The following is a 25,585-nucleotide window of genomic DNA, read 5'->3' on the forward strand; positions in this document are numbered from 1 at the left end:
AGAGTATGTATGTTCAACAATTGCCAATTTCAGTCAGAAGCAAGGTATATTAATGATGAAAAATATTTTAACTAAACCTTAACTGAAACTATGCCTGTCAAAATAATTGATAATCACAGGTAAATTAAATATACACAATTCTATGTTTTGCATCAGTGTTCAAAGGTAGATAAAATCGCAAGTTAAACCCAATACCAGTAATGTTACCTCCAACGTTGTGTCTTTCTCTTGTAGGTATAGATACATAACCATAAAGCAAGAAATTAAAAAATAAAAAAGATCAACATTGTGTCAAGATTTTTAGAGCAAGAACCATTGTCATGACAATTAGCGGTTCCTTATAGTCTATAATAAAGCAGTGACATGCAAATGTCAAACTTATACCTGTGTAGAGAAAATTCTACATTATGAAACGTACAAATTGGAAGATGCAAGAACATAGTTTTTATTCTAATCTTCCATACACGGTAAATAACCATTTTGTGATAATACACAAGAGTTGAAATATTTTCAAAGCTATTCCTTGACTATTTTGCATAAAATAATAGTACAATAAATGATTTGCTTCCTATAAACTAATTTTAGCGTACTATCTGAAGTCCGTTACTGCATGTGATGTGCTGGAAGATCTAGTGTTAGTCTGATGTATTGTTTTTGGAATACAAAGAACATTGCAGCACAGGAACAGGCTCTTCAGCCCACCAAGCCTGCGCCTATCCAGATTCCTTATTTAGACCTACGACTTATTGCCCAAATGATCTGTATCCCTCCATTCCCCACCCGTTCATGTATCGATCAAGATACATCTTAAACGTTGCTATCGTGCCTGCCTCCACCACCTCCGCTGGCAACGCAATCCAGGCACCCACCACCCTTTGCGTGAAAAACTTTTCCCGCACATCTCCACTAAACTCTTACCCCCCACACACACACACACACACACATTTATTTCATTGTTGTTTTTAAATGTAAAGTGCTTTTATTTATTGGTTAGATCTGCTCTACTTTAGAAAGTACAATTTCGCAACTAATCTGCTGAAGAATTTTCTTCCTTGAGTTTAAAAAATTGAAAAAATCTTTTTTTTCTCTCCCCTCCCCTCCCTTCCCAGTGGTGACTAAACTTGTCAATCGGGGATATCAGCCACATCTTGAGGACTTCCTGTTGAGAATTAACTTCAATAATTATTATCTGGACGCTTAACTGTTGCATACGTTGTAAGAATTGCATCTGGTATGTTAATGAAAATCAAATTTAAATTAAATCAATCTAATTTGAAGTAAATTATTAGTAATTGGTCAATTTTAACGTTTAGTCATTTATAAACAAACTATGCATCTGAGCATTTGTATTTTGTGTATAAATATTTGTATATCTGTACCATAGAAAATCAGTGTTACAGGACAACTTTATGCTAGTTATGCAAATACAAGGAGGCTTAGTAATGCACAGTGTAGCATTTTTAGTATATTCTGCAGGGTCAATTAGCACTACGCTCTCATTTAATAATTTGCCATATTTACAATTAAAACTGTTTGAAGCTGCTTCTCTTGATGTGAGTTTAAGTTTTTAACTCCTTGTCTTATTGGATATGTTTTAAGTAAAAAAAAGTGTATCACAACCTGAACAGTAATGGCTTCACTTCCCATTCAGTTTTGAATTTACCAGGGTCAAGATAACCTCATGCTTCTGGAAGCAGAACTAGGTGCCGGGCTTCACTGCAAAATGTGGCTTGATGATGGATTCTTTGACACGAGTGTTGAGCAAAACAAAAGACCACTTTCCAGTCTAGGTTGATGTCATTTCATGTGTGACGTAGGCCAAGTCTCCATTTGCAGAACGGATTGCAAATTCTCTTGGTCTTTACATTCTGACTGCGGTGGAAGAATGACCAGCCAGGAGCAGTAACCTGGCAGATGCAACAAGAGCATGGCAGTGTTTAGCGTTCCTTTTCTTCCCCAGATTTGGGGAAGTAGTGATGTACCTGAAACAATTGGCTCTGTCACCTCGGGAGGATACGAGCTTCAACCTATGGAGGGTGACCATCACCCTGAGGCTGCCTATATACCTACCTGATTATGACAGAAGACTGCCAGTAGCACCCTCTGCCTGACCCCTGTCATCATTTCCCCATCAGCACAGGGATTGGTATGTCTGAGGTCTTAGTTGGGAACTTGCTGAACAACCTGCATGTTGACTACATTTAAGTGGGTGGGATTTATACAGAGCATCTCCCGCTCCTTCATTCAAGGCAGCCAATACTACATTGGTGCAATGTGTACCAGCGGCGTAGCAGCTGAAAGGGTGCAGGTTTGATTTTGGGTTTGTTCTTCTAGATGAGCTGCTGGACAGGTTGAAGAGCCTCATCTACCCTTGACACTGATGTCGAGTCCATTGGCTCCATTTGTGACCTGAACTGTCATTATGTAATTATGTGTACCTTGCTCATTAACCCAGTGTGCCTTTGAAATCAGTCACCTTCTAGGTTGACTGCCAAATAAGGTTGATGAGCATCACTTATTATCATTGTATGCACAGAACAAAACCTGCACCCAGTTTGCCTTTGCTTCATTTTAATGAGTGACATTTTTATGAGATTGCTGGATGTGCCTGCAATAGCTCAAGAAAAACAGCATACAATTACTTTGAAATTTACTTCTAATCCGTGGTGTAATGTTAGCAAATCAGGCTAAACCAATACCAGCCTTGGGACTATCAATCTCCATTTTAACAAATCAAAATCGGGTGGAAGAGAGTTGAGAATCATTTGCGTTTAAACCAGGAGGCACATTACGCCTACTTAACCATTCAATTTTTGAAAAAACTACTGATGTTAACTACTGCTAGTCACCAAGGTTTGACCATTCTTTCTTGACCAAACAAGTTGTGTCTTGAGAGTCCATGCAACAAAGTAAAAATATTTAAGCAAAATACCAATCTTAAATAAAAACAGAAAATGCTGGAAATGTTCAGCAGGTCAAGCAAAATTTGTGAATAGAGAAATAGTGTTAACGCTTCAGGTTGATGATCATCTTCAGAATCTCTGAAGAGAGGTCATCAACCTGAAAAATGAATGCTGTTTCTTTCTCCTTAGATACAGCTGGATCTGTTTGGTATTTGGTGTTTTGTATTTTATATTAAGTCTTTTTATGTTTTATTAAACAAGCTTTAATTCACTCGTTTTAATTATCAGCAGTAAAACTACAAAATATTTATTTCTAACAGCTTTTCAAAACTTTAGATAATAAGAATTAGGTATTATTGTATTTGAAACATGTATTTTTTTTTACTGTTTGTTTAATGCAACTATAGGGAGACTAATGTAAGGAATTTACACCGATACAACTTTCAACTGACTGACTCGCATTGAATATGGTACCTCTTTCCAGGTTTTCCAGTGCACTCCAGACATCCAGCCTATGTTATTATTTTTTGGATGCCAGTCCCCATTCAAATGTGCCATTCCACATTGACTAAACCACCATCCACTACCATGCATAATGCTGCAACTTTCAATTACAATGTCACCAAATATACAAGGTTTGCAGTCATCATTGTCCCGGTCATAAGTACTAAACATATGACCGTTTTGGTCCTCTTCAGGGGTTCCTGGTCCTCTGAATGCATCACCTGAGCACAAAAATAAGTGAATATTGCTGTCAGCCTTTATGCAGTCATAGTCAATATTGGATGAGATGAGTGGGGGTGTCTATCATGAGGGTTACACTTAAATACAAATCATATTATTGGACCCCTAATATTGTTTCTAAGCAAAAATGAAGCATAACCACCAGGAACTTGTGGAAGCTAGTCTAAAATGCCTCCCTGGCCCCAACAGAGGTCAATGTTTAGGCACAATGGTCCTCAAAAAACAGTGTCCTTTTATAAAACATTTGCAAGATTTTTTTCTTTGGTGTTAATGTGGATTGTTTGTTCTTAATAATTTGTGATGAATCTGAAATATTTTACAAATATGATGACAATTGTGCCAAAGCATTAGAAATGTGGCATAAAGAAGACTAGAAATACAATTTGTATAACATCTCATCACTTCCTCACGATATCCCAAAGCACTTCACGCTATCCCAAAGCACTTCAAAACTGATGTAGTATATTTGAAATGTCACTTGTCACTCGGCAAATTGACCTGCATGTTTTCCCAAAGACACAATGTGTTACAGTAATGAAAGATTTTGATGTTTGCTGAGGGGAAAATGTTGCCTAGGACAAGAGCTCTGAATAGCGCCTTGAGATTTTCTATATCCACATTAATGGCCAATGAACTCTGGACCTAGCCACAACAGCGCTCCCATTCCTACCAGCCAAACATTCAACAAGCCCAGTGGTGGTAGCCACACTGAACCTGGTGTTGGGGGTTGATGTCAATGGAAAGCTCATGTATATAATAATCTTTATTAGTGTCACAAGTATGAACACTGCAATGAAGTTACTGTGAAAATCCTAGTTCCTGGTCAGGTACACTGAAGGAGAATTCAGAATGTCCAATTCGCCTAACAAGCCCAGAGGAAACCCACGCAGATACGGGGAGCACGTGCAGACTCCTCACATACAGCGACCCAAGCCGGGAATCAAACCCAGGTCCCTGGTGCTGTGTAGCAACAGTGCTACCATGCCGCTGATACTTCATATTCCCTTGTTTATTATACAGTGTATAAAACAAAAACCCAATAAAAAATTTTTTTGAACTCAATGGGAAATCAAACCTCAGTCTAATGTCATGCAATGACCCCTCAGTACTTCAATAGACTCTCAGCCTAGATCGTGTGCTCAAGGACATAGGCCGGGATTCTCCGAGCCACCGCCGAAATTGCGCTCGGCGTGGGGACGGAGAATGAGGCGTCAGACCCGCGATCGGGTCCATCGCTTTTCCGCGAACCGGAGAATTGGCGGCAGTCACGCGTGCGCGGCCAACGCGGCGCTTCTCAACCGGCCGCTGGCCGAGTTCCTGCCGGCGTGGTTCTAACATGATTCCACCCGGCGGGAACTCGGAGTGGCAGCTGCCGTGGTCGCCCTTCTGGGGGGGCAGGGGGGTCCTCCAGAACAGCCAGTGTTCCGATCGGAACCACTGATCGGCGGGCGCGTGTTGAGGGCGGCTTGCTGTGTCGGTCCGCCATGTTGCGCGGGGGCTGCTGCGCGCATGCGCGGACCCGTGGCTGGAAGTGCAGGGCCCCATATCGGCAGCCAGAGCTGCGCGGAGCACCCTGGCGCCCTGCTGGCCCGCTTCAGGGGCGACATTCTCCGGAAACGGCGCAATGTCCGCCGACTGGCGCCCAAAACGGCGCAAATCAGACTGGCATCGCGCCGCCCCAAAGGTGCGGAATGTTCTGCATCTTTGGGGGCCGAGCCCCAACTTTGAGGGGCTAGGTCGGCGCCGGACGAATTTCCGCCACGCCAGCTGGCGGAAAAGGCCTTTGGTGCCCCGCCAGCTGGCGCGGAAATGACATCTCCAGGCGGCGCATGCGCGGGAGCGTCAGCGGCCGCTGACAGCATTCCCGCGCATGCGCAGTGGAGAGAGTCTCTTCTGTCTCCGCCATGGTGGAGACCGTGGCGGAGGCGGAAGGGAAAGAGTGCCCCCAAGGCACAGGCCCGCCCACGGATCGGTGGGCCCCGATCGCGGGCCAGGCCACCGTGGGGGCACCCCCTGGGGCCAGATCGCCCCGCGCCCCCCCCAGGAGCACGCCCGCGCCGCCTTGTCCCGCCAGTAAGGTAGGTGGTTTAATTTACGCCGGCGGGACAGGCATTTTAGCGGCGGGACTTCGGCCCATCCGGGCCGGAGAATCGAACGGGGGGGCCCGCCAACCGGCGCGGCGCAATTCCCACCCCCGCCGAATATCCGGTGCCGGAGACTTCGGCAACCGGCGGGGGCGGGATTCACGCCAGCCCAAGGCGATTCTCCGACCCGGCGGGGGGTCGGAGAATCTCTCCCCTGGTAAGTGAATTGCTGGGTCAGGGGCCCGTTGACGCCAGTGTGAAACGCTCCGGTGTTTACGCCGGCGTCAACACTTAGCCGCTGTTTCGGAGAATCGTGCCCCTGATGTCATGACAAACATCTCTACCTGCATTTCCTGAGTAATTTCCCAGGTGAAGTCTGTAAAATTCTGTTTCACTGTCAATCCAGAATTCCGAATATTCTGCATGCGCGCTGCCATCTTCAAAATCCTTTAAGTCTACCCGGAGTTTAAATCTCTTGTTTGCCTGGTTAGTCAGTGAGTGAATTTTCTCCAGTCCCAGCCAATGTTCACCTTTAAAAATGAATGAATTTGCAAGAGTTACTGAGAAAAGATCATTTCAGGAAGCTTTTGTAATAGGTTAGTACACTTTTTGACATACATTTCATCGATATCGTGGTGGAGTTCTCCAGTTAAATGATCTACAATGAAAGTGGGGAGGGAGTGGAGTTTTCTCTTATAACTATTTCTTGTGAAACTATTTTACAACCTATTTAAGATTATTTTTTTTTGTTGAAGTCTGCAAAATCATTAAATCTTCCCTCTGTGGTTATGATGCCAGCAATACAAGGGCAACAGAAATCTTTAAACCTGAAATATATTTGGCACCACTTGTAAAACGTGATCCTGCTTATAGTCTGAGCAGAGACTGCTGACAGCCTGTTGGTAATTACCTCTTGTTCACAATCCCTACCTGTCAACACCAGCAGGAATAAGTTGCCTGCAAGGCAGAAACACACAAGTGTGCCACTGGAGATCTTTAATAACCTGAAAATGCTGAAACCTCTCGCATCAGGATACAACTGCAGAGAAGAGACAAGCGCATCACCTTTATCGACCCCTCTACAATTTTGTGACTTGTACTGACAGGCTGCTGATTTTAAAAGAAAGACTCTGATTTATAAAGTGCCTTCCACGATCACTCAACGTCTCAAAAGCAATTTACAACCAATTAAATATTTTGTAGCCATTGGAGGTTTGATAGGTGTATTCAAAATCATGAGGGCTCTTGAGAGAGTGCATAGCGAACAGTTCAAGAATAAGAGGGCACAGATTTAAAGTAATTAGTAAAAGAAGCAAAAGTGATACGAGGGGAAACGTTTACGCAGCGAGTGGTTAGGGTTCGGAATGCACTGCCTGAAAATGCGGTGGAGGCAGTTTCAATTGAAGCACTCAAAAAGGGACTAGACTTATTGGAAAAGGAAGAACGTTCAAGGTTACGGGTAGAAGAAGAGTATGATACAAGGTGCATTGCTCATACGGAGAGCTGGTGCAGACACGATGGGCCAAATGGCCATCTGCACAGTAACAATTCTGTGATTCTGAAGAGTAGGCACCACAGCAGTCAATTTGCTTGCAGAAAACCCCTGCTACAAATGGTAATTTAATCGAGATTGAATAATCTGTTTTTGTTTTGTGATTTTGACTGGGGGGTAAATGGGAGAGCTCTCCAGTTCTTCTTTGGAATAATGCCATGGGATCCTTTACATTCACCTGCAATAGCAACACGTCCTTGATTTAACATCTCATTGGAAAGACAATAGTAGTTCTACCAGTGCCACATTCCCTCTCAATACTGCACTGGAGTATTGGAAAGACAGCAGTTCTCTCAGTGCCACATTCCCTCGCAATACTGCACTGGAGTGTCAACCATGACCTTTCTGCTCAAGTCCTGAAGTTGAACCCACAACTCTTGGAGTTAAGAGTGTTACCCACTGAGCCATGACTGGCATACAGTCTTGAATAATCTGCAACTTCCTTAAGGCAAGTGTTCAAAAAACTGAAATATCCTCTTCAACCTCAGCTAGAACTCAGTACTCTTGTCACAAGCTCATCCTTTTTTCAAGACAATGTCCCATGCTGAGCCGGTAGGGTAGCACAGTGGTTAGCACAGTTGCTTCACAGCTCCTGTTCCCAGGTTCGATTCCCGACTTAGGTCACTGTCTGTGTGGAGTCTGCACGTTCTCCATAATTTGTGTTTCCTATTAGACTATGAGCTGAGCTCCTGATCCCATATCCTTCACAAGCGCTGATGAAATTGCTCCAGACTTTGCAATTCTAATGGTCACCTGCTGTCTTCCCGACCTCTACCAGAAACTCCAGCTCATCCAGATTTTGCTACTAATATCTTATCCCACACTAAATGCTCACTGATCACCCCATGTCCTTACTGACCTGCATTAGCTACCTATCCTCTGATATCTCGGTCATCCTTCTATTTTGAGCACTTCTCCCAAGCTCCATAACCTATATCAACCCTACAGACCCCACCACATTTCAGGGCAGTGGTCGGGTGCAGAGGAGATTTACCAGGATGTTGCCTGGTATGGAGGGAAAATCTTATGAGGAAAGGCTGAGGGACTTGAGGCTGTTTTCGTTAGAAGAAGGTTAAGAGGTGACTTAATTGAGGCATACAAGATGATCAGAGGATTGGATAGAGTGGACAGTGAGAGCCTTTTTCCTCGGATGGTGATGTCTAGCACGAGGGGACATAGCTTTAAATTGAGGGGAGATAGATATAAGACAGATGTCAGAGGTACTCAGAGAGTAGTAAGGGCGTGGAATGCCCTGCCTGCAACAGTAGCGGACTCGCCAACACTAAGGGCATTCAAATGGTCATTGGATAGACATATGGACGATAAGGGAATAGTGTAGATGGGCTTTAGAGGGGTTTCACAGGTCGGCGCAACATCGAGGGCCGAAGAGCCTGTACTGCGCTGAAATGTTCTATGTTCCATGGTTGGTGAACAAGCCCAATCTCAATCTTGTAGCCCACTGAGATGGAGAAAGTGGCCGACACACTAGCCTAGGTTGCCCATCACTAGCTTCCAGACGTGATCATAGATCATCAATAGGGGATCCTATTAAATAGAGGAGCAGACTTCCCACTCTTTTTAGGTGAAGTCCTGAGAAGATATCTGGGAAAATATTGACATGAGTATTGATGAATTCTTGACGTAGTGTCACAGAAGGTCTCCTGATGTGTCTCAAAAGCCCTCTTCACACTTAGTACAGTCAGTTGATTTTAATCAGCAAGTGAACAGTGAAAGCTCCACCTGTCTTTAAGCGGTATTTGAAATTCTCAACAAAGAATTGTTTGCTCCTGTTCAGCTGCTTGCTCTTAGGAGGTAATTACAGCAGATTGCAGCAACCCTGAGCGTGAGCAGCGGTTAGCAAAATGTCTCATGGGCCACACTCGGAACCGAAATGGGCCAGATATGGCATGCAGATTGCCCACCACTTCTTTAAACTATTAGAAATGATTTCCAACACAGGCAGCACGGTGGTGCAGTGGATAGTACTGCAGCCTCACGCCACCGAGGTCCCAGGTTCGATCCCGGCTCTGGGTCACTGTCCGTGTGGAGTTTGCACATTCTCCCCGTGTTTGCGTGGGTTTCACCCCCACAACCCAAAAGATGTGCAGGTTAGGTGGATTGGCCAAGCTAAATTGCCTCTTAATTGCAAAAATGAATTGGGTACTCTAAATTTAGAAAAATAAAAATAAATTACTTCCAAAACAATCCAGGCCATCCCAACAGACTTTTAAAACTTCACATAAGTATGGAAAAGCTGTTGACTAAGTAGAATTGAAATGGCAGTCAGAAGAATTAATCCAATAACCAACCTCGAAGTAGTTAAGCATCCTTTAAATAACACTGATGTGTGACTATGTTTAACTACACTAACACTCTGAGCTCATCTACACTCCCATCCTGGTCACAATACACCCAAAAGAGAGAGAGAGGAGCAGAATGAGCTTGCTTTTACACCCCTGTTAGTACTGCCCTCTAGTGATCATCTGATTCTACTGATTACACATTAACCCCTTATGTACATGCACATTCAGAGATCACTACACCCTTCTCGCTGTTTAACATTGTGTTCCTTTGTGTGAGGGTGAAAGAATGCAAAGTGGAGCTATCAGAGATCTGGTAACACCCAAAAAGCGGGTTTTCTGACCAGAAGCCTGCCCCGCTCCACCGCCCCTCTTTATGACACCACGAGGGAGCTTGAAAATGCACTGGAAAATAAATCCAATTGTTTTAAAACCTGATAATAATGGCCTAGATTGTTGGCAATGTTCAAGGCACAGGGCTTGATTGGTCTGGAAACACATTATTTATTTCTATCATCTTAACTGAAATGAAAAAAAAGTTAGATCTAACATTTTCAGTGTTTCTTTTCAAAACAAAATTGTTATTAATCAAATTGTCAACTTTGAGTCTTACTTATCTGGGAGCTACTAACAGTTCCAGAAGTAGAGAATACTTACGGCTAGCGTGTCCAAATCCTTCCTTGTACTCAGCCCAGCCTTTGTGAAAATTCAGGGAATCTAAACCATTTCTAATTTGGAATACTGTCCAGCCTCCATCATCCTCCATGTCACAGAATACCTATAATACATAGAGCAACATAAATTCTATAGTGTGTTGTAGGAGAAATACCCAAAGAATTTCCTTAAATGTGTCCTCAGTCAGTGGTCAGATTGCATAAAAAAAATGTTTTAGGCATCATTAACTCCTAGACACAAACTAAGTGGTTTCCTGATGAACAGATAAAGTGAAGGATTAAGGATTTGTCTGATGTCCTTGATGAATATTGTTTGTCACAGTGCTATAATCCCAGTGTCCTGACAATGTTTACTGTAAGTTGTATCTAGATCAATCACTAACTTCAAACGCCAATGAACGGTTTCTCTTTTAACTAAATGGATATTTTCTATAATATCATGGTTTAGTAACCAGGGGACCCAGAATCCCACCACGGAAGATGGTGAAATTAGAATTCAATAAAATAAGAATCTGGATTGAACAGTCTAACAGTGACCATGAAACCATCGTCAATTGTCGGTAGCACGGTGGTTAACACTGTTGCTTCACAGTCCAAGGGTCCCAGGTTCGATTCCCGGCTTGGGTCACTGTCTGTGAGGAGTCTGCCTGTTCTCCCCGTGTCTGGGTGGGTTTCCTCCGGGTGCTCTGGTTTCCTCCCACAAGTCCCGTTAGGCAATTTGGACATTCTGAATTCTCCCTCGGTGTAACTGAACAGGAGACGGAATGTAGCGGCTAGGGGCTTTTCACAGTAACTTCATTGCAGTGTTAATGTTGCGATAATAAAGATTATTATAAAGATTATTATTATTATTAGGGAAGGAAACCTGCTGCCCTTACCTGGTCTGTGACTCCAGGTCCACAGCAATGCCCTTAATTCAAGGGCTGCGCAATAAGGGCTGGCCCAACCAGCGATGCCCACATCCCAGAAATTAATGAAAATAAATCCAAATGCTACTTTATTTCAGTTGTTGTAATATTAGTAGCCATGACATAACATTAGGATACCGATTCATACTCCAACTTGTGTTCAGATACCGGACAGGAACCCCAAACAATTTTTCAATTTGTAAAACTGAGAGAAAATTATCCCAGGAGTGCTAATAACTCTGAATCTTTTATGTTAAAACAATTAACCACATTAACATTAAAGAAACTGCTATACCATGATCAATTAAACAGTTTGTAAATAAAAGGAAAAACGTGAACTTACTATCTACACCTGCCACTAATTCCAATTAAGCAAACCAATGCAATTCAAATGCCGCTTAAAAATAAAGTTAACAAAACAGGTTACTTGCTTAGCTGTGCAGACCTTTGGAAAGAGTTCCTTTCAGGAACAGATCCAGTACACTTCTGCTCAACCTAACTGCAATTGGCAAAACTATAGTTCAATTTAAAATCCGATAACAGACTGTACACCTACAGACGTGGCTCCTCCCATTAATTACATGATCTGCATCCCACCAAGTTCCATGGCCTGCTTAACTAGGACTAAACACCACCCCTCATAAATTATCCACAACCCCAGGGAATCTCCAGAAATCCAAACTCTATTCCATTAGCTCCTTATCTGTAACCAAGTAAGTGGTTGGAATAAATGATTACCTCACTTTTTACAACTCTTTAATTACAGCTTTAGTAGACACGGGGTGGCATGGTGGCACAGTGATTAGTACTGCTGCTTCACAGCACAAGAGACCTGGGTTCAATTCCGGCCCTGGGTGACTGTGTGGAGTTTGCACTTTCTCCCGTGTTTGTTTGGGTTTCCTCTGGGTGCTCCGGTTTCCCACAGTCCAAAGATGTTCAGGTTAGGTGGATAGGCCATGCTAGATCATCCCTTAGTTTCCCAAGATGTGTGGATTAGGTGGGATCACAGGATTGTGGGGATAGGGCGGGGGAGTGAGCATAGGTAGGGTGTTCTTTAGGAGAGTTGATGCAGACTCAGTGGGCCAAATGCTAGTCTATTCTACACTGCCTGACTGTATTTTAAACCAGGGTTTTTAATAACATTACTGCAACAGAGCAGATAATACATAGCAATTTCTACATGAATCACACAATAGGGATTCAAATTTGCAGTTTTCAAATGCAAAATGAGAATGTTAAATCCTATATGACATGTATGGCCACAGAAGAAAATTTAGAGAGAATTTCATGGTGTAATTAGCTTAGACATCTAAACATTTTTCAACAAATCTGCAGGGGCATAAACAGAACCTCCACAATGTTTTCAGTTTATTTCAGATCATTCATTACTATAACACCATTTTAAACAAATCATGCTAATTGGAAAAAATCAGTGTCCAACATTATATATAATTTAGTATTCCAGTTAAAGAACACTCTAACGTATATGAATATGATTTGGGTACCTGTTCCTGTCTGACATTGTTGGGCCTATGATGATGAGGTCTGTCAATTAAAATTGGTTCCCTTTTAAACCTAGCATTTTTTAATTTATTTTTTTCTTTTTTTTTTATTCTCCTCCATTTTCACATTTTCTCCCACATTTACATCCATCAATAATAAACAATAATCAGCAAGATATGTCAGTCCCCATAATAACAACATCGATCCCATCTACCCACCAACCCCCAAACCTCAACCCGCATGTTTACATAAACAAATGACAAAAATAAATCAGGGATTACCCGTAGTCACCCTTAATCTTACACAGCTCCCCCCCCCCCCTGTAAAACTCCTCCCCCAGCTTTCCACCCCGGCTAGACCACTCGGACCCTGTTCTGCCAAGCTCCGATGGCCGCAGCCCCTCCCCCCACCTCACTCCCATTCACTGGCCGGCACACACCGGCCAGCGTGGAGGCCCCCGCCCAGTTCCCTTTCCCACTTGCCTGGCCCCAGGAAAGCCCAAAGATCCCCTTTTAGCACACAAACCCCGCCTATCCACCTACACCCCAAAGAACTCTCATTTCGAGTGAAAGTCCCGTCCCTTCCCTCGTCCAAATATATACCACATTGGCTCCTTTAGTCTCTACACCCGCGCGCAGTGATACAAAAAAGAAGAAAATACAGTCATGAGGTTACATCGGCACATGGCCATTCCTCAATTTGTCAGTTCTGCCACAGTCCTTCTGCTTTCGCAAACTCCTCCGCTGCTTCCGCCGTTCCAAAATAAAAGTCCCTGACCTTGTAAGTCACCCTCAGCTTCGCTGGATATACAATGCCGCACCGCACCTTGCTAATGTACAGTGCCCTCTTCACCCGGTTGAAGGCAGCCCGCCTCCTTGCCAGCTCCACCGTAAAGTCCTGGTATACACGTATACCAGCTCCAGCCCACTGCACCACCCGCTTCTGCTTGGCCCAGCTCAGGACCTTCTCCTTCACCCTGTATTTACGGAAGCACAGAGTCACTGCCCTTGGCGGCTCACTCGCCTTTGGTACAGGCCTCCACGACCGATGAGCCCGATCCAGTTCATATCGGGAGGGGTCCTCCCCCTCCCCCAGTAGTTTTGCCAGCATCGCCGCAAAATACTCAGTCGGCTTTGGTCCTTCAACTCCTTCGGGCAGCCCCACAATCCTCAAATTCTGTCGCCTGGATCTGTTTTCCAGGTCTTCCATTTTTCCTCGCAGATTCTTGTTCGTGTCCATCACCTTCCGCATCTCTTTCCCCATCAAGGTAAGTTGATAACCGTGCTGCAGTACCGTCTCCTCCACTTCCTTCAGCGCCTCCCCTTGCGGGGAAACCGCCTCCTCCACCAGCACACTCAAAGCCTCCCTCATCTCCTTCCTCACCGTCTCCATGCATTTCGCAATCTGCGCCAACTGCTTTTCAAATTCCGCAGCCATCACCTTGGTTATTTCTTCAACCGTAAGCAGTGCGGCCTTCCCTGGTGCTCCAGCCTCCATTTTCCCTGGTGACCCCGCGGTGACCTTTCCACTCCCCGACGGACCTCGAGCTGGGTTTTTTTCGGCCGTTTTTCTGCCCACCCTCGACATTTTTCTTTGTTCTTTTTTTCGTCCTGTGTCTTCTCAGTGCCTCCTCCGTGCCTTCTCCCTTCTTCTACCGCCTCCGCGGACCCTGGGACCGGGCTTAAAGCCCCGAAATTGCCGTTCCCGAGCGGGGGCTCTCCATTGTGCGGCCGCCTCCCGCCCGCCGTCACCGGAACCTAAACCTAGCATTTTAAGTAACAGTCAGGTGCACAAACTTGGTGCGCTGAATTCTGCTGCTGCCGAGCATTCATGGCAGGAAACAATAAACTCATTATCATATTCATTACTCTAGCTAATCTGGGGTGAAATGAGGCTTCATTTTCTGGTTAGTAATTCATTAAAACATTCTTCATTTTGTTCTAATGTCAGATAGCCTGATTTAAATTTTTTAAAATCATTAGCCTGGTGTGTTTTCAAATACACCTCCAAACAATAAAATGCATTTCTATATTTCTAAGTCATGAGATTTTGAACACAGACAGACACATTCAATCGAGTAGATAACGATAATTAAATACCTTAAATGATTTGGATTTTCCTATTGGCTGAACCACATAGACACCACTTGAAGCATTGGTAAATAATTTCTTGATGTGTGTACAATCATTTCCTTCAAAATAAGATTGAGATTTTGAAAGTTCAACCACCATAATTAGGTCTGTGAAGAATATATCAGAAATAAGTGAACCTTACTAAATATGATACAGGTTATAATTGGATTGCATACAAGTCACGGTTAAAAATGTCATAGCACAATATATGTAAACTGCAAGATCAGTCTTCAGTTTCTAAAAACAAAAAACATGTTATTAAGATGCGTTGATAAATCAGTATCTTCAGGCACTTTCATACTTATAACAGTCTGGTGTTAGGGGAAATGAATCAATGTTGTAAAACCAGACTTAGAGTAAAATCACATGCTGGACCTAGTCAAATGCTTATACTCTAGTGAACTTTACATACTAAGAATCTGAGATGTTTACTGTTAGAAGGACAGGAATTGAGTCAAAGCAGATAGGGGGTCCTGCTGCTGGCAGAAGGTTAGAATAAATCATGTTGTAGACAAGATTGGAAATCAAGCAACGTTCTGTGTACTGTCAGAGCCTTTCCTGGTGATTCCTTTATTTCCTATTTATTTCCCTTTGTCATTATCATTTTTGGTCCATGGATCTTTAAGTCAGGCAGGAGAAATGAGGATCTCAAAAGTTGCAAAATAGTACACTGTGCTATGAAGATTTAGATTTTGAACAGAACATCTCAGACTTTATGGCACCCGTGAAATTGGAGGGATTGGGTTTGATTGGTTGGCTGGCAGCCAATGGATTGGCTAAAGACAGGATCTTGCCTGGCAAGAAACAGTGCATGGGTCCTGCAGGGCGGGGTTTTCAGAGGACCCAGCAGAAAGTTCCTGGGCATTGAGAGGGGAAGCTGTGTGTTGCTCTCTCTCACTTTCTCCCAAATGTTTCCTGCCTGTTGTTTCTGAGTCTGCTGAGAGGTCTTGAGACCCTGATGAGTCTGCAGTGAAAACCATTGCAGAATGAAAGCAAAGACATCCAACTGGAGGCGTAGACTGACTAATTGGAAGACGTCCATCTGAAACAGAGACTTTTATCCTTTTACTTTTAGTATTAATTTTACACCTCTTTTTCCCCTCTGTGTTTGTCTGTTTTGTGTGTGTCGAGGGTGGGGTGAGTTAAAGGGGAGGGTTAGAAATTAGATAATAGTTAACCAGTTGTATTTGTTGCCTATTTCATTACAGTTATTGCTATTAATGAAAGTTAATTGTGTTTACATTTACAAACCTGGTGACCAAAGACTTTGGGCATTTTTAAAATTAAAAGTTGCAACTCCGGGTCAATTGGGGCTGGAATTGTCCGTTCACTAGCCCAGAGTGTTGTAACAATACTGATGAAGTTATAAATATAGAGGAAATCAGTGACTAGGAGTGTACTGTATTAGAGGAGAGTGCTGTATTAGGGGTTTCTAAGACAATGGTCTCCATGCTTGAATCATGAATAAACTATCGTAACCTGTACCTGAGTCTCCTGTCGTGGGATCACAGAATCCCTCCACAACAGCGGGAAAGCTGGCTTTACAAAAGAACTAAAGAGAGGCATAAAAAGTTCAGTTTTCTACATTTATCTCCCCCTCCCCCAAAAGTGGTGCCTTGTGCAGAGATATCATTCCACAGACACTAGCATCTCTCCAGGCTATTGCCAAAGTGCTATTCTTCCCATGTAAGGCTACACAAATCAATTTTCCATGGAGTCAATTGCTGTTAATTCTGCCTGCATTCAATAGCCACGTTTTTCAGGGTGCCCAGCTACCATACTCAGTACTGACCTCAGATACAACCACATGTATAAAAAGGCTGTCAATAGTTTGGAAAAAGATTATAAATATATTGTATCAATGGAGACTCATCTCATCTGTATTCAGCTGTTACAAAATATAATTTGATACAAAAATAGGAAAGATTAATCTATGAATGTTGCACGCATCTACTGAAATCTTAATCAAGTCGTACAAGCAATTGTGATCGTGAGATCATGGAGCAGTGAACCATTTGGCCCATCAAGTCTGTTCTGCAATTAATTAAGGAATGCTACCTTAACTCCACTTCCCTACCAGTCCCTGATAAACCTTAACTCTCTTGTAGGTAAAAAATCTGTCTGTCTACTCAGCCTTGAGTATATGCAACGACCCAGCCTCCACTGTTCTCTGGGGAAGATAATTCTAAAGGCTTACGACTCTCTGAGAGAAGACATTCCTCCTCATCTCCATCTTAAATGGGCGATCCCTTATTTTGAAACTGGCCCCTAGTTCTAGATTCCCCACAAGAGGAAGCACTCTCCCAACACCTATCCTGTCTGGCCCCCTCAGAATCTTATATGTTTCAAAAAGATCACTTCTCCTTCTTCTAAACTCTATAGACCCAACTTGTTCAACCTTTCCTCACAAGGTAAGCCCCTCATCCCAGGAATCAACCTAGTGAACCTTCTCGGAACTACTTCCAATGCCAATATGCCTTCCTGAAGTAAGGGGACCAAAACTGTAAACAGTACTCCAGATGCATTTTCTCAGATGCCCTGCACAGATTCTCCCTTCTGGGTACTGAGTCCCTACGCCAGCAGGAAGACCGGCGGCAACCACTCCGGCGTCAACAGCCCCCGAAAGTGAGGAATTCTCCAAGTTTTCGGGGGCTAGTTTGACGCCAGAGTGGTTGGCGCTGATGGGGCAGCGCAAGTTCACGCATGCGCGGAATGGCCGGCGTGATCTCGTGCATGTGCGGATCGGCCGGCGTACCTCCACACATGCGCAGACTGGCTGGCGTATTTCCGCGCATGCGCAAGGATTTTCTTCTCCACGCCAACCCCCGGGCAATATGGCGGAGCCCTGCAGGGGCCCGGAGGAAAGAAGGCCTCCACAGAAACAGCCCGCCCGCAGATTGGTCGGCCCCTATCGCGGGGCCAGGCCACCGTGGGGGCCCCCTCAGGGCCGGATCCCCCCGCCCCCGGCTATTTTGGAGGAGGAGAAGGCACCGCTAGAAGGGATCAAGGCAAAGTGGGAGGAAGAGTTGGGAGAGGGTATGGAGGAGGGATTCTGGTGTGAGGTGCTCCGGATGGTGAACACCTACGGATGATGCGAGGTTGGGGCTGATACAGCTGAAGGTGGTGTATAGGGCGCAACTTACAAGGGCAAGGGTGAGCCGGCTCTTTGAAGGGGTAGAAGATGTGTGTAAACGTTGCGGGGGGGGGGGGGGGGGGCCCGCAAACCACGTTCATATGTTTTGGTCCTGTCCAACAAAGCTAGAGGATTACTGGAAGGAGGTTTTTAGGGTAATCTCTAAAGTGGTGCACGTGAAACTGGACCCGGGCTCCCGGGAGGCCATATTCGGGGTGTCGGACCAGCCAGGGTTGGAAACGGGTGCGGAGGCAGATATTGTAGCCTTCACCTCGTTGATCGCCCGAAGGCGAATCCTGATAGGTTGGAGAGCAACCTCTCCACCCTGTGCCCTGGCGTGACGGGGGTACCTGTTGGAATTCTTGACACTTGAAAAGGTCAAATTTGAACTGAGGGGATGGATAGAGGGGTTCTACAATTCATGGACGTTATTCATTATGCACTTTCGAGAATTGGATCACATCGAACATTAGGGGGGGCGCAGCCGGGAGGGTTGGGGGGGGAGGGGGACTGTATGTGTTAATGGTGACTATGGGTGATTCCTGATTCCTTTTTGTTATTTGTTTATGTTAACATGTGTGGTGAATGTAAATACAGTTAATTCACCAGTTATGTTCTATGTTATTAACCCTGTGGGTTTTATCTGTGGGCCATTGTATGGCTTCACCCACAGGGGGAGATGTTGGAAGGTGTTGGAGCATGTACGGGCTCAGCCCATGGCTCCGCCCCTTTGAAGGAGTATAAGAGTAGCTGGCCTGTGGGACTGTCCTCAGTATGTACCAATCGCAGGCAGGCAAAGTTGATAGTTAATTAAAACCACTGTTTTACTCCTACACGAGCCCTTGAGTGAATTGATGGTCGCATCAACATGCGGGCTAATGTTTGAGGGTTTGGTGGGAGGATGGGATCTTTGTTATTGATATGGGGATTGACATGACATTCGTTACTGATTATTGTTTATTGCTGGGTGTAAATTTGGGAGAAAATGTGAAAAAGGAGGAGAATAAAAAATATATATTTTTTAAAATTGTCTCTAAAGCAAATTAATTAGCAGTGTAAAGAAGTTTTGCTTAAATACCTTTCACTTTGCATTCATCACTGTCACAAGTTTTAGGAGATAGATTTGCATCCCCCAGCAATTTATCCTAAAGAAAAATGAAATGGTTACAAAAATTTAAACTTAAATATTGTAGTGGTTAGACAGCATGCTTTTCAGATTGGCTGTAATAAAACAGAAGATGATAGAAATACTAATTAGGCCTTTCATTATCAGTGCAAGTGTTCAGAAGAAGAATTCAGACATAAAAAATGTAACCAGTCTTTTTTGGATACAATGTGGCCCAACTTGTGGTCCAATGGGTAGCATTCCTGCCTGAGCCAGAACCTCCAGGTTTCAGTCCCACCCCTGGACCTGATGGCCAAGGAAGGTGTGTTCATAACGGCCAAAACAGGGTGAATGGGTCAACATGGAAAACCTTCCTAATACTCCAATGGCTGGCGATAAGAGCGAGAGAGATTCCAGGCCAGCCACACTTGATGTGGAGTGACACCACGCAAGCTACAAGCCTCTATTGTCATGAATTTGCCGAGTAACAGTGGGCACACAAATTTAACAAGACATATTCAGATGCGATATGCCCAGGAATATGTATAAATTTGCGGAGTGACAGCAGTAGTCAATATTCAAAAGGCTGGATGAGATGTGCCTCTCCAAGTTTTGAGATTAGCAGATAGGATCAGGTGTGAATGCCCTATTAGTAAAAACAGATTATCTAGATGATTGGGAGATCAGTGAGACATATACATACTAATTTCTAGAGTCAAGGAAATTGAGGGGGGAAGACAGCCAAACATACAGAAGGCAAAATCAAAGTAGAATAAGATACAATTGCCCCGACCCCTCAGAAGCAAGGGAGGCCAGTTGACACCTAACAGCCTCAGAAGCAGACAAGCCAATTTCCAACTAGCAGCCTGTAGGCCAAGTTTTACATTTAACAGCCTCTTAGAGCCAAGGCAGTACAGAAAACCTTCATAAAGGGAGTTCAAATATTTTTGCTGGGCTAGGATAAGATGTTTGCCAGACTTGATTCTCATCCTTGTATTGTGTGGTAACTATAAGCTGGTTTTAACTTATAGGTTTATTTAATTAGGATGTTGCTTGGGGAAATGGGGAAGTCTTAAGGAGTTCGGGGATCGTAGATATAGTTTGGAACAATGGGATCCTAACAGCACATCTTTCGGGATTTGTGGGAAGAAACCGGAGCACCCGGAGGAAACCCACGCAGACACTAATTTGGACATTCTGAATTCTCCCTCAGTGTACCCGAACAGGCACCGGAATGTGGTGACTAAGGGCTTTTCACAGTAACTTCATTGCAGTGTAAATGTAAGCGTACTTGTGACAATAAAGATTATTTTTTTTTTTTAAATTTAGAGTACCCAATTAATTTTTTCCAATTAAGGGGCAATTTAGCGTGTTCAATCCACCTATCTTGCACATCTTTGGGTTGTGGGGGCGAAACCCACGCAAAACACGGGGAGAATGTGTAAACTCCACCCAGAGCCGGGATCAAACCTGGGACCTCGGCGCCGTGAGGCTGCAGTGCTAACCACTGCTCCACCGTGCTGCCCAATAAAGATTATTATTAAGATTATTATTAGTGCAAAGGAAAGGTGCAATCTTATTGCTATTTTGCTGGGACTGGAGAATTAGTCCCAAACCTATGTACTGACTGCAAACTTTGGTAATTCTGATCAATAATTTCACTTCCAATTTTCCTTAAGGATTTATGGAGGTTATTTGATGTGGGTTTTTAAAAAATTGAACTAGCTGCCTACAAACTAACTTTGACTGTAACTTTGATCAGTTTGATATTATTTATCATGGAACAATATTCACTTACGTTAAAGAAAAAAATCACAACACATTTTCACATTAAAGAATGCAATGAAGTGACAGAAACCTTGGGATCCTTACCGTGAAGGAAACTGATGGAAAGCAAAGAGTCAGGAATAATGCAATGTTTAACAAGATGGCTCCTGGCTGCATCATTGGCGGCATTACTCTTTGTTGGTGCACAAAAAGAAAAGTCAATTAGTTGTATCACAGCTACAGGTATTCAAGTACCATTTAGAAAAAAAGTTTGTGTTAGTTCAAAAATAAGGACACAATTTCTGAATAGGGTAGGAAAGGTCTCAGCAATTATATTATTGAATCACAGTCAGTGATAGGAGCATATAATCTTCAGCAGCAGAGAATAATGAGAACTCCTGGTGCTTTTTTTGTTACAGAACACAATGGAGCTTCGCAATTTAAGGATTAATTTCCTTTCTCGACCTTCCATCACTTTCCATAGAATAATGAGAGTCTGTCTCGAGGAGCTTAAAATGTAACTTCTACATTGCTATCTCAAAAAGTTGATGATATGGAAACTCGCCCTTGAAAAGCAACTTGGTTGCATGCTATTCAGAGAACATTAGATTCTTTCCAAGTTAAGAGCCTTAACTCAGTGGTAGCACAATATCCTCTGAGTCAGAAGAATTTAAGCTCTATTTCACAGAAAGAAGCACATAATCTGAGCTGGCCCTTTTTAGCGCAAGCGGTACTGAAAGAATGTTGCACTGTCAGAGGTCCTGTAATTTGAGTGGGTTGTTAAAGCATGGCCTTTTTATGTTCTCTCAGGTGGCCATAAAAATCTAAAGCTGTCTTCTGACTGGATCAGCTTTACACATGTCCTGGTAGTGGGGCAGAGTAGAACAGGGTAACATATAGAAGGGGAAGGAAGAACTTTTCAATAAAAAGGAAACAGAGTTGTCAGTTGCATTGCTGTTGAAAACAGACGGAACTGAGCCAGGCCAAACGTTTGGTTTTTTTGTACCCACAATTTCACTGAAACCAATTTCTCCGTGACCCCCGAGTCCTGAGAGCAGGGTTGCTATCTGAAAAGAAAGAATATGCAAGGTTACGGGGCGAAGACAGGGGAGTGGGATTAGTTGGAGAACTCTTTCAGTGAGCTGGTGCAGACTTGATGGACCAAATGGCCTCCTTCTGCACTGTAAAGAGACTGCGATTCTGCGGTACTGAATCTTTCCATGTGCATGTCACTCTTTTAATAACTACCATTTGCAGATTCAACAAGTTAATTAACTATTGCAAAAACTGTTCTGTTTTGTAATTTCCATTGTTAAAGACTGCTATCTGCTCGGTAACAAACTAAATTATATCCTTGGAAAACTGTAGTAGATTTGTGAAGCAAGATCTACCACCATGTTGACTATTTCTAATCATGCATGTACCCATAATTTTTTAAAAATTACTTTTCTTCTCCTCACATAAAACCTTAGCCATAGCCAACTTGTGATTAATCTAGAACATACATTTTTGAACTTAGACTTATGGATCTAGGAGGTTCATTGGGTTTCCATCCAAACCTCTCGGGCCAGACTCAAAGGAACTGCCAGAGAAGTTTAACAAATGCTGGGCCCAGAGAAAACTTTTGACCGTAAAGTAAAGTTTCTTTAGCTATATAAAAATATCTGTCCAATTGTTTCAGCGCTGCCTCATGGATCTGGGATTCAGGAAGCTTCACCCATATTTCTGAATTTTCTTTGGCCGCTATCTAAATAATGAAGGAGCCTACACCAGCAGACCAAGTTCCTCCTTGGGAGCGTGATTGAAGTAACAGACAGTGTGCTAATATTTTTCAGGAACTTCACCCTTTCACCCATACATAGAACTTTTGAAATCTATACTAATACAGAATTGCTGCTATTTAATGTGCTTGCATAATTCAAGAAAATGAAATGTGATTATGCATCAGTCAAAAATATAATCCAGCAAGTTGGAAACTATACAGCTTTAGAGATCGAGAAATATCCTGGGATTTAACCTGTGTCCATTGTTGTATTAGGTTCTATTTTATATCAGCTCTGTAGTTAAACGCTTAGAATCAAAAGGTTACAGGATCTGTAGCATGATCAGAGCAGCTTGCTTTCCAGGCTGGGTTACACATTTAAAAAAATGTAGACATTGATTTATCCGTAATCAGTCATAAAACATTCAACGCCTTGCAAACCCTAAACACCAGCCTGTTAGTCTTGGGACCATGGATATCAGAAACAAAGCCTTGTGATCTTGAACACCTTGAGAGATTCTGGTACAATTTTTGTACCCAGAATATGTGTTGAAAGGTTATGGAATGCAGGATGAGTACAGCTAGTGGGATGAGATTGTAACCATAAATTTAATGAAATTAGATGGAGGAAGCGAGACAAAAAGAGAGAGAAAGGGACCAAGTTAAACTTGCTGTTAGGTCCGTTCTTGCGCAGCAGCATCTTATGTGATCTTGGTGTTGGTTTGATCCTAAATAAACCTGCAAGCATTTGACTCCATGTTTAAAACTCATTCTTGGGGAAGGATAGAATCTCTGCCTATAATATTACAAAAACTCCATTTCCAACAACACAATTAAGTGGCGTATTTCACCCTTGCTCCATGCAAAAGGGAAGAGAATCAAACTTTATTTTTTAAAAAATAAAGGTCCTTACCATAGCTATAAGGAATAAAAAAGGTTTCAATTTTCTGCATTGAAAATTTTGATGAACATTTTACTAACTTGACTGGTGATGTTAACTTGACACCCATTTAAATCCTTACAATTAAATTGGAGTGAAAGATGGACTGAAAATATGAGCTGAGCAGAGAAAGTAGGTTCAACTCACTGACGATCACCAGCCCTGATAGTTCAGTTCGCAAGGTGTTTCCTGCACTTGATGTTCTGTCTCAGGCTCTCAAGGATAAATTTCACACTCACCCTTGTCTTGAACAGAAAGCTTAAACCAGAAGACAAGTTTGTTTATTGTCTCCAATCTTCATTGCCTTCACTCCAGCAAAAAGGGTTGGGAGACTCCAGTCAATAGAAGGTGTTAGTGCTCCCAGGAAGAATACTGAGGCCTTCAGGAAAATACAAACAAATCTCTGTTCAGAGTCAAGCCCGAAGCTGATGCAGTCGTCTCCTGGTACATCTATGGCTGGGCTTCAAAGGCTTGGTTGCAGTGAAAGGAGCATTGTGATTTCAAACAACTGAGTGCAGCACTGGGACATCAATCAAATCCTGAGTTCCTGACACTGCACCGAATGGTGCATTACTCTACAGGAAAGGACCAATCACTGTTACACCTTATTTCTGATATGCAATCATAATTCTGTTGAGATTTCTAATATGCTTCATGTTGTCGCAGACAGATTTTATTAGTCACATACAAAGGATAATCCAGCTTCCTCCAGAAGGTAGAATGCATCCCATACAGTGTTAAACAAACTTTTTAAAAAATTTAATGTACCCAATTTCTTTTTTTCAATTAAGGGGCAATTTGGCACGGCTAATCCACCTACCCTGCATATCTTTGGGTTGTGGGGACGAGAATCATGCAGAGACTGGGAGACTGTGCAAACTCCGCAGGGACAGTGACCCACGGCCAGAATCTAACCTGGGTCCTTGGCGTCGTGAGGCAGCAGTGCTAAGCACTGCGCCACTGTGCCGCCCTTGTTAAACAAATTCTTAGAAATTTACCAACCTCCCCATTTCTTTTTTAAGTGTTTTTTTTTTTACAATTAAGGGGCAATTTTAGCGTTTCCAGTCCACCAACCTACACATCTTTGGGTTGTGGGGTAAAACCTATGCAGACAAGGGGAGAATTTGCAAACATCACGCGGACAGTGACCCAGGGCCGGGATTGAATCTGGGTCCTCAGTGCTGTGAGGCAGCAGTGCTAACCACTGTGCCACCCCCAACCTTCCCATTTCATATCCCTGTCAATCAGTTGATTGCTGTAGAAGGGACTTTAGTTGGCAGATTAGCTGCCTTGGAAATAGGCACTTGGCAAACCATGATGGATATTTTGCCTTATTTTTTAGTCAAGAGGTTCTGTATGAAACAGTCAGAAGGTCATACAATGTAAACAAGCATATAGCTGCACATTGTTTTGCTGACAGCAGACAATTATTATTTTTCTTAGGCGAGGAATTCAAGGCCTGCTCGTTTTTTCTGTCTTTCTGCTTATCTAAAGAATGCATTTTGTCCAAGATATGGCTTACTGTAACATATAAATTGCTTGCCTTACCTCAGTAGAGTGGGGACATTTGGAATGACTTTGGTCTATCAAATCCCCCCACGAACCTTGTGTTAAATAAAGGACTATCATGAAAACTCGAAGTGCTGACTATTATTTTCTCCAACAATTGGCGTAGTTGTTGCAGTTTCCCTACTTTAATGGGAAGTGAACCCCGAAAACGAATCTCGATACAGGACTCTCTCAGCTGAAAGGGAGAGAGCCATAGCGCGAACCCAGCTGAAAGGGGGATCTGCTGCTCGGCAGCCTTAATTACTGGCCAGTGACTCATGCTAGGAGAGTTATCTTAATTAATAAATTAATGATGGCTGCATGAGAAGAAAAAAGGTGCCTTAGAGACTAAAAAAAAAGATTTAGAGGTTCGTGAAAGGATAAACACCGGTGTGCGCTCCCTGTAGTGTTTGTAAATGATTTCCGCGGTCGTTGTTATTGTTAAGTATATGTTCTAAAGTATTTTGCAGAAGGAACGATGAGCAATAAACTCGACACCCCCTCACAGGTCATCCCGAAGCCTCAGTAAA

At 43.2% G+C, this 25,585-nt stretch overlaps 2 protein-coding genes across 11 annotated transcripts in view; one reads left to right on the forward strand and one right to left on the reverse strand.

The window, feature by feature from the left end:
- Positions 1-3,174, forward strand: part of tubgcp6 (tubulin gamma complex component 6) — a 70,289-nt gene extending 67,115 nt beyond the window's left edge. For 7 of the 9 annotated variants that reach the window (XM_072471425.1, XM_072471431.1, XM_072471432.1 and 4 more), the window contains one exon: positions 1,110-1,542. In XM_072471425.1, the coding sequence (XP_072327526.1) occupies positions 1,110-1,201 (92 nt within the window). In that variant the 3' untranslated portion in view covers positions 1,202-1,542. Of the gene's footprint in view, positions 1-1,109; positions 1,543-1,651 lie in introns of those variants that run through there. The other 2 variants (XR_011934047.1, XM_072471427.1) reach the window with 2 other exon arrangements.
- Positions 422-24,025, reverse strand: LOC140387989 (angiopoietin-related protein 5-like). Of its 2 annotated transcripts, none has more exons than XM_072471435.1 (7): positions 23,747-24,025; positions 20,911-20,998; positions 19,012-19,078; positions 14,768-14,907; positions 10,241-10,361; positions 6,076-6,261; positions 422-3,628 (listed from the first exon to the last, which is right to left on the reverse strand). In XM_072471435.1, exons 2-7 carry the CDS (start codon positions 20,992-20,994, stop codon positions 3,330-3,332), a joined length of 897 nt encoding a protein of 298 aa, XP_072327536.1. In that variant the 5' UTR covers positions 20,995-20,998; positions 23,747-24,025; the 3' UTR covers positions 422-3,329. The 2 variants fall into 2 exon arrangements, with proteins under 2 accessions (XP_072327536.1, XP_072327537.1); XM_072471436.1 differs by having other exon boundaries at positions 14,768-14,859; positions 23,747-24,024.
- Positions 24,026-25,585: the final 1,560 nt, after the last annotated feature.

The sequence above is a fragment of the Scyliorhinus torazame genome, chromosome 13, assembly GCF_047496885.1.
Source record: "Scyliorhinus torazame isolate Kashiwa2021f chromosome 13, sScyTor2.1, whole genome shotgun sequence".
Lineage (NCBI taxonomy): Eukaryota > Metazoa > Chordata > Chondrichthyes > Carcharhiniformes > Scyliorhinidae > Scyliorhinus > Scyliorhinus torazame.

Coding starts and splice junctions, on each gene's coding strand:
- LOC140387989 (XM_072471435.1), bottom strand. CDS start 20,994: ATGCCGCCAATGATGCAGCCAGGAGCCATCTTGTTAAACATTGCATTA. Junction 14,908..19,011: donor TGATGAATGCAAAGTGAAAG/GTATTTAAGCAA, acceptor TATTCTTCACAG/ACCTAATTATGGTGGTTGAA. Junction 6,262..10,240: donor AGGATTTGGACACGCTAGCC/GTAAGTATTCTC, acceptor TCATTTTTAAAG/GTGAACATTGGCTGGGACTG.